The following is an 8282-nucleotide window of genomic DNA, read 5'->3' on the forward strand; positions in this document are numbered from 1 at the left end:
AGATTAGTAAGACACGATTTCCCTTTACAGAAACAATGTTGACTATTGCTCAACAGTTTGTTTTTCTATGTGTCTGACAATTTTATTCTTAACTATTGTTTCGACTAATTTGCCCGGTACCGACGTTAGACTTACCAGTCTGTAATTGCCGGGATCACCTCTAGAGCCCTTTTTAAATATTGGCGTTATATTACCTAACTTCTAGTCATTGGGTACCGAAGCCAATTTAAAGGACAGGTTACAAATCTTAGTTAATAGTTCCTCAACTTCACATTTGAGTTCTTTCAGAACTCTTGAGTGAATGCCATTGGGTCCCAGTGACTTGTTAATGTTGAATTTATCAATTAATTCCAAAACCTCCTCTAGTGACACTTCAATCTGTGACAGTTCCTCAGATTTGTCACCTACAAAAGCCAGCTCAGGTTTGGGAATCTCCCTAACATCCTCAGCCGTGAAGACTGAACCAAAGAATCCATTTAATTTCTCCGCAATTACTTTATCGTCTTTAAGCGCTCCTTTTGTATTTTGATCATCCAGGGGCCCCACTGGTTGTTTAGCAGGCTACCTGCTTCTGATGTACTTAAAAAACATTTTGTTATTACCTTTGGAGTTTTTGGCTAGCCGTTCTTCAAACTCCTCTTTGGCTTTTCTTATTACACTCTTGCACTTAAGTTGGCAGTGTTTATGCTCCTTTCTATTTGCCTCACTAGGATTTGACTTCCACTTTTTAAAGGAAGTCTTTTTATCTCTAACTGGTTCTTTTACATGGTTGTTAAGCCACGGTGGCTCTTTTTTAGTTCTTTTACTATGTTTCTTAATTTGGGGTATACATTGAAGTTGGGCCTCTATATTATGGTGTCTTTAAAAAGCGCCCATGCAGCTTGCAGGGATTTCGCTTTAGTCACTGTACCTTTTAACTTTTGTTTAACCCCCTCATTTTTGTATAGTTCCCCCTTTTGAAATTAAATGCCACAGTGTTGGGCCATTGAGATATTCTTCCCACCACAGGGATGTTAAATGTTGTTATATTATGGTCACTATTTGCAAGCGGTCCTGCTATAGTTACTTCTTGGACCAGCTCCTGTGCGCCACTCAGGATTAAATCTAGAGTTGCCTCTCCCCTTGTGGGTTCCCGTACCAGCTGCTCCATGAAGCAGTCATTTAAAGTATCGAGAAATTTTATCTGTGCATTTCATCCTGAAGTGAAATGTTCCCAGTCAATATGGTGATAATTGAAATCCCCCACTATTATTGGGTTCTTAATTTTGATAGTCTCTCTAATTTCCCTTAGCATTTCATCATCACTATTACTGTCCTGGCCAGGTGGTCGATAATAGATCCCTAATGTTATATTTTTATTAGAGCATGAAAATTCTATCCATAGAGATTCTATGGAACGTGTGGATTTGCTTAAGATTTCATTTGAATCTACATTTTCTTTCACATATAGTGCCACTCCTCCCCATGCATGACCTGTTCTGTCCTTCCGATATATTTTGTACCCCGGAATGATTGTGTCCCATTGATTGCTCTCAGTCCACCAGGTTTCTGTGATGCCTATTATATCTATATCCTCCTTTATCACAAGGCACTCTAGTTCACCCATCTTATTATTTAGACTTCTAGCATTTGTGTACAAGCACTTTAAAAACTTGTCCCTGTTTATTTGTCTGCCCTTTTCTGATGTGCCAGATTCTTTTTTATGTGACTGTTCATCATCTGATCTGGCCCTTACATTATCCTCTGCTCCTGACTATAACCTGGAGATTCTCTATCATCAGACTCTCCCCTAAGAGAAGTCTGTGTCCGATCCACATGTTCCTCTGCAGCAGTCGGCTTTCCCCCATCTCCTAGTTTAAAAACTGCTCTACAACCTTTTTAATGTTTAGTGCCAGCAGTCTGGTTCCACTTTGGTTTAGGTGGAGCCAATCTCTCCTGTATAGGCTCCCCCCATCCCAAAAGTTTCCCCAGTTCGTAATGAACGTAAACCCCTCCTCTCTACACCATTGTCTCATCCACGCATTGAGACTCTGAAACTCTGCCTGCCTACCTGGCCCTGGCATAGTTCTCGCTCTCTCAAGGGTGTGAAAAATCCACCCCCGAGAGATCTGTGCGCGGGTTTCCCTTGAGGATGAGGACTGAGAGGTCAGATACTTTGTGAAAAGTGCTCACCCGTGGGAGACAGGGTGTTTTTGTCTTTTATCATTTGTCTGTGGGAGTTCATTCGAGAGTGTAGTGTCTGTCTGGTTTCACCCACATAGCTGTTATTGGGGCAGTTAGCGCACAGCCCACCCTCATCTGCTTTGTCCCTAGCCACCGTGCAAGTGGCCCAGACACCACAACTTGTTCCCATCTCTTGACCAGAGGCTAGGACTTTGCAGGCAGGGGCAGGTGTGAGGCATCCAGCACCCAGATCTGTGTAAGGGAGAATCCCTTCCAAGACTCTAGCCAGCAGGAGCAGCTGCATCAGCGGGGACTTTTAAGCACTGATGCCATCACAGGGACTGCTCCAGTTCTAGATATTCTCATCCCTCTGCTGATTGGCTGCTGGCTTTAGACCCTTCCCTCATGCTCTCACTCTACCTGCTCCCCTTAATGCTCCTTCCCCCTTAGTTCACCCCTGCCTGCCTTAGTGCCTCCCTCAGCCAGCCACCCCCGCCCTGTCATAAATTTAATGTAGATAAATAAAAATAGAGCAAAAAATACCCAATACTGCATTATAACCCAACCAACCCTATTTATACTCCAAGCTATTTGGGGAACAATTGTGCTAGGTGATCCAATTTCAGTTTGGGGTCTCTAAGCAAGACACAAAACATCATGGTACTAACTTGACATTAGCAAACCATCACTCTGATCGTATTCAAGATCACTTCCCTTAATGAGCTTTGTGTTGTTTGTTTAGGCTCTGATTCTACCAAGATTTATGCAAATGCTCAATTTTCAGCCTACATGGTGTGGGAAGTTTTGGCAGGATCTGGGTCTTCACTTGTAAGCTCTCCAAAGCACAGACTATCTCAACAGCTGCCAAATTTGGTACCGCTCCATGTGCAACATTTTATAAAAGTTATATCACTGGTTAATTTGCATGCAATCATAAATTCCACCTTAATGCTAAATCCCTACAATTTTTAACTATATATTTGGCATGTAAGACAGGAGAGAAAGGACACATTTCCTGAGCGCAGTATCCGCTTTTATTTTTTTAAATATTTCCAGTCTTCGTGGCTGGGAGAAAAGCTGGATTCCCCCTCCACCCCTTTACGGAATGAGAAATGCTGCAGTGGGGAAGGCGTAACTAAATGGTTTTGGGGATGGGGAGGGGAACATTCAACAACAGCCCTGAACTCTAAATATTTCCTAAAGCCATCTTTTTTAAAAGTCACCCACACATTCCAAAATCAATAGATTATTTTAAAAACCTTGTTATTCTTAAATATCATCCAGGGGTTCTTTTACTTGCTTCCCCAAACCTTTAGGGGGTCACGTTTTGACACTGGTGACTTCTGTTGCTGCTCTTCAAGCTCCTGGAGTCCAGTGATCACAGAGAAATCTCAGCTATTACTTTAACCAGAGCAAGTGTCTGGCCCTGGCATTTGCTGAGAAGCGCTGGAGAACCAGCCCTATGTGCACCCTTAAAGGCACAGGCAGCAAGGGAAAGCCCCTAGTATTGCTGTGTGATAAAGGGGTGGGATTGCTGGCCCGGGCTGTGATGGGAAAGTGCCCCAGGATGTCCTGCAGGAACGGGGAACATGGATTGGACTGGCCCCCCACACAGCTGGGAACAGGAGTGATACAACCACAGAGTGGCCAAGTCCTCCAGCAGCTAGAGAGGCTCAGAAGTGCCCTGTGTGGGGGGGAGCGTGTTAACGAGAGCCTTCATCCGAACTGGGGCCAGGCTGAGGGGCTCCCTGCACTGCCTGCACAGGGTGAGTTGGGGGCTACACCGCCCTGCAGGGACCTCCAACCCAGCCAGCCCCAGGGCAGTGAGGGGGTTGCACTGCCCTACAGGGACCACCCCCAACCCAGCTAGCATGGGGGTTGCACTGCCCTGCAGCACCAGGGGTGATGTGGGGGTGCACAGCCTAGCTAGGTCCCACAACTCAGCCAACTCCAAGGCAGCATGGGGGAAGGGTGGGGGAAATGTACAGTCCAGCAGGGCTCTCCTCTGCAACCCAGTCAGCTAGCTGTATGGGAGAATGGCGGCCACGCAGGGGGGTGCACAGCCCAGTAGGGTTACCCCACCACAACCCAGCCAACTCCAGGGCCACAATGGGAGGAATATGCATAGTCTAGCAGGGTCTCCTAATCTAGTTCTGGGAGTGCACAGCCCAGCAGCCTGTCACCCCATTCTGCCTTGTAAGCCAGTCAGCCAGCTCACTCCATGGCAGCCCAGGGAGAGGTAATATTGAAACAAGATCAAGAACTCTTCCTTGATGCCTTCGTTAAAATCCACCCAGTGACAACTGGGAGGAAAGGGGAACTGCAAAACATATTTGGGGGGAAAACTAGAAAGAGGAATTTGCAAGAAAGTTTTGCTCTTGAACCTTTAAGAGCGCTCATGTTACAGGTGTTCTGGGACTTGTAGTACCTATAGCTCATGTGTTGACAGGCTGAGAGAAAGGCCTGCTCAGATTAGAAGGCTATAAAAGCCAAGTCACTGTAGTAATGGGAGGAGTAGTTTTTTTATGGAGTGAATATGGGGGGAGCAGCTCAGGCTTTATCAATCCCAGCTGGATTTTTGGTGGTAGTCCCTCGCTTCATCTATGCTCTCTGTTTTACTTCAGCTGCTCATCGGCTCTCCTTGTCTCTCCCCTCCAGACATGTTTGGGCAACACAGTGCGTGGTCTGTTTGTGTAGGAGGTTCAAATCACTCCTCCATCACCAGGGGTACAGTTGTGCCTCAGTTTCCCCCTTCAGTGACTATTGTTATCCCCAGTTACAAGTATTCAAAAACTGTCAGCTTCTCTCCCCCCCCCCCGCCCCTCCAAATACCGTGAGTGACTTAAAAAACATGAGATTTAAGAAAACAAACCTAGGTTTATCTTCCTTCTTGGTTTTGAACCTTCAGGCTGCACACAAGCAGTTTACAAGCAGTTCTTTGCAGCCACGAGCGCAGGAAACCTCTCTGAAGAACTAAAGCTGAGATTCTCATGCAGTCTCTTAATTCCAGCCAGGAGGGCTTTAAGGCAGACATGAAATATCACACAATAGAGGTCACTGGAGTTGGCAATATTGTTTCTCTCACACACACATACACCCTCAGCTAGAGTTCCAAAGTGGCCTGACTTCCCAGGTCCTGGTTTTTTTTAATGGCCCAGAATATTCCAATACTTGGCATAGGACACCCTCCTCCAGTTCCAGCCACACTTTATCTTTATGCTACTAGACTACAGTCTGCAGACAGTCCAGCCTCCCTTGGATCACAGCTGACCTTCCACCTCTCAGCTACAGAGGCTCCCCTTAGCCCTCCCACTGGTCTCTGATGACAGCCCTTTCACTTCACTGAGCTGCAGGGAACTGTTAGCTTTCTCATCAGTGTATGGTCATAGTTCCAGACAGCTTCCTTCTCCAAGCTCTTGCCAGAAAAGACCTAACAGCCACAGCTGCTCACCCCATAAAAGATTCCTTTCTCTACTGCTACAGCAGCTTGGCATTTATATCTGTCTAATCCAAGCAGGCCTTGCTTTCTGCCTACCATGACTGAGGCCTAGGCCCAACAATTCCCAGAATGCCTGGCTTTAAAGAGATAGAGGTCCTGTAATAAGCATGCCCTTAAAGGGTCAGTGCTCTCTGTTAGGTCCAACAGTAAACCTTTTTTGCAAATTCCCCTTTCCAGTTTTTTCCCCAAAAAATTCTTGTGTTGCAGTTTCTCTTTCCTCCCAACCCACAGGTCAAGTGAGTGAGTGCCTGGATTCTCTTATTTCAGCAGATGGGATCATGAGTGAGAAGGAGGCGGAGAGCCCTCTGCAGGGAGGTCCTGAGGAAGGGGCTAAACCCAAAGGGAACATCACCCAGGAAGTCGGCTCAGACAGTCCTGGCGGGTCGGAGTTGCTGGGGGGAAACGACAGAGAGCAGCAGCTACTGGGCAGATCCCCCCTCTGGGGGAGAGGGCTCCAATCCAAAGAGAAACGCTACAATTGCACTGACTGTAACAAGAGCTTCAGCCAGAGCTCCCACCTCATCCGGCACCAGGGCACCCACACGGGCGAGCGCCCCTACAAGTGCTCTGACTGTGGGAAGAGTTTCACCCAGAACTCCAACCTTGCCCAGCACCAGCGGGTACACACAGGCGAGCGCCCCTACCAGTGCCTCGACTGCGACAAAAGCTTCACCCAGAGCTCCCACCTGACGGAGCACCAGCGCGTGCACCAGGGTGTCAAGCCCTACAAGTGCACCAACTGCAACAAGAGCTTCAGCCAGAGTTCCCACCTCCTGCGGCACCAGGGCACCCACACAGGCGAGCGCCCCTACAAGTGCCCTGACTGCGGGAAGAGCTTCAGCCAAAACTCCAACCTGGTGCAGCACCAGCGCATCCACACGGGTGAGCGCCCCTACAAGTGCGGAGAGTGTGGGAAGAGCTTCAGCTGGAGCTCCAACCTCATTGAGCACCAGCGCGTGCACACGGGCGAGCGGCCAGACAAGTGCCCCGACTGTGGGAAGAGCTTCACCCGCAGCTCTGCACTCATCCAACACCGACGCATCCACAAGGGGCTGAGGCCCTACAAGTGCACGCAGTGTGGGAAGAGCTTCAACAAGAGCTCCCACCTCATCCGGCACCAGGGCACCCATGCCGCTGGAGAGCTGCCCTGCACATGCACCAGTTGTGGGAAGAGCTTCACCCGGAGCATCCAGCAGAGGCCACGGCCACACCACTGTGCTGAGTGTGAGACACGCTTCTCCCGCATTGCTGGCTGCCAGCCACGAGCTGATGTGGCAGTGAAGCCCTACAAGTGCGGGGAGTGTGGTAGGAGCTTCGGGCGCAGCTCGTACCTGGTGCAGCACCAGCGCATCCACACGGTCGACAGACCCTACAAGTGCGGGGACTGTGGGAAGGGCTTCGGGGTCAGTGCCCACCTCACCCGGCACCAGCTCAGCCATGCAGGTGACCGGCTGTACCGATGTCCCCAGTGTGGAAAGACCTTTGGGGAGAGCACAAAGCTGCTGAGCCATGCGGGTGAGCGTCCCTACCAGTGCCCTGACTGTGAGAAGAGCTTCTGCAAAAGTTCTCACCTGGTCAGCCACCAGCGCACCCACACTGGAGAGCGGCCCTACCGCTGCACCATCTGTGGCAAAAGCTTCTGCCAGAGCTCCCACCTCATCCGGCACCAGGGCACCCACACGGGGGAGCGCCCCTACAAGTGCTCCAACTGTGAGAAGAGCTTCACCCAGAGCTCCAACCTCGCCCAACACCAGCGCATCCACACGGGGGAGCGCCCCTACCAGTGCACTGATTGCGGGAAGAGCTTCAGCTGGAGCTCCAACCTCATAGAGCACCAGAGAACCCACCTAGCACAGAAACCCTGAACATGGGGTGGGCTAACGTGTCTGTTTGCTGAGCAAGCTCCCAACGCTGCAGTAAACAGCATGGGGCCAGCAGGACACTTAATGGGAGTGTACAATGCCAAAGACTAGAAACCCTCCTCCTTCACACTGCCAGAGGTGGCTGCCTGTCTCAGCCTCGCCTGTTGCAAGATCCGGGAGATGATGCCACTTGCCACAGGAGCTGTAATAAGGCAAGTCTAAGGGGGTCTAACATATGCATTCTTTCAACCTCATATGGACAGGCTGTCTACATAGACTGGCAGACAGAATGCAGGCCATTTCAGTCCCATGGGCAGCTCACTAGCATTTGTTCTTTCTTTTTGTCTAGTCTGGCCAGACTCCATCCCAGGATTTTAATTCCTGTTGGCTACCTAGATTCTATTCCCATTTTTTTAAATTTGCTTTTAATACTGTATTTCCTGTTGTATTGCAGTCTCTCTCCATATGAAATAAAACCTGCTCCAGCATACCCATTTTCCATCCTAGTGTCCCATTTCAGATGCTGTGTCTTATAACAGTTGTGTGTCTGTCTAGCCTGCAGCTGTGATTTATTATGGGTTCTCTGATTGGTGTTCCCACAAGTTTTTCTTGTGATCGTTGAAGATGCAGCTGCTCTTTTCAGGGGGCAATATTTAGTCTAAGGTCCCACGGCATTTGCTCATAGACTGGCTTTACAGCTCTTTCCATCCCACCTTGTCAAGGCTAGAATGTTGTTCTTAAAATTTCCTCCATTTCAT

The 8282-nt window shown here is 49.0% G+C and overlaps 1 protein-coding gene across 11 annotated transcripts in view; it reads left to right on the plus strand.

The window, feature by feature from the left end:
• The window catches only part of LOC120391024 (zinc finger protein 883-like), a 32974-nt gene extending 24949 nt beyond the window's left edge, over nucleotides 1-8025 (plus strand). For 5 of the 11 annotated variants that reach the window (XM_039514239.1, XM_039514242.1, XM_039514245.1 and 2 more), the window contains one exon: nucleotides 5894-8025. In XM_039514239.1, the coding sequence (XP_039370173.1) occupies nucleotides 5941-7527 (1587 nt within the window). In that variant the 5' untranslated portion in view covers nucleotides 5894-5940 and the 3' untranslated portion in view covers nucleotides 7528-8025. Of the gene's footprint in view, nucleotides 1-2088; nucleotides 3930-5893 lie in introns of those variants that run through there. The other 6 variants (XM_039514243.1, XM_039514241.1, XM_039514248.1 and 3 more) reach the window with 3 other exon arrangements.
• Nucleotides 8026-8282: the final 257 nt, after the last annotated feature.

This window comes from Mauremys reevesii, linkage group 25 (assembly GCF_016161935.1).
Source record: "Mauremys reevesii isolate NIE-2019 linkage group 25, ASM1616193v1, whole genome shotgun sequence".
In the NCBI taxonomy this organism is placed as follows: Eukaryota; Metazoa; Chordata; order Testudines; family Geoemydidae; genus Mauremys; species Mauremys reevesii.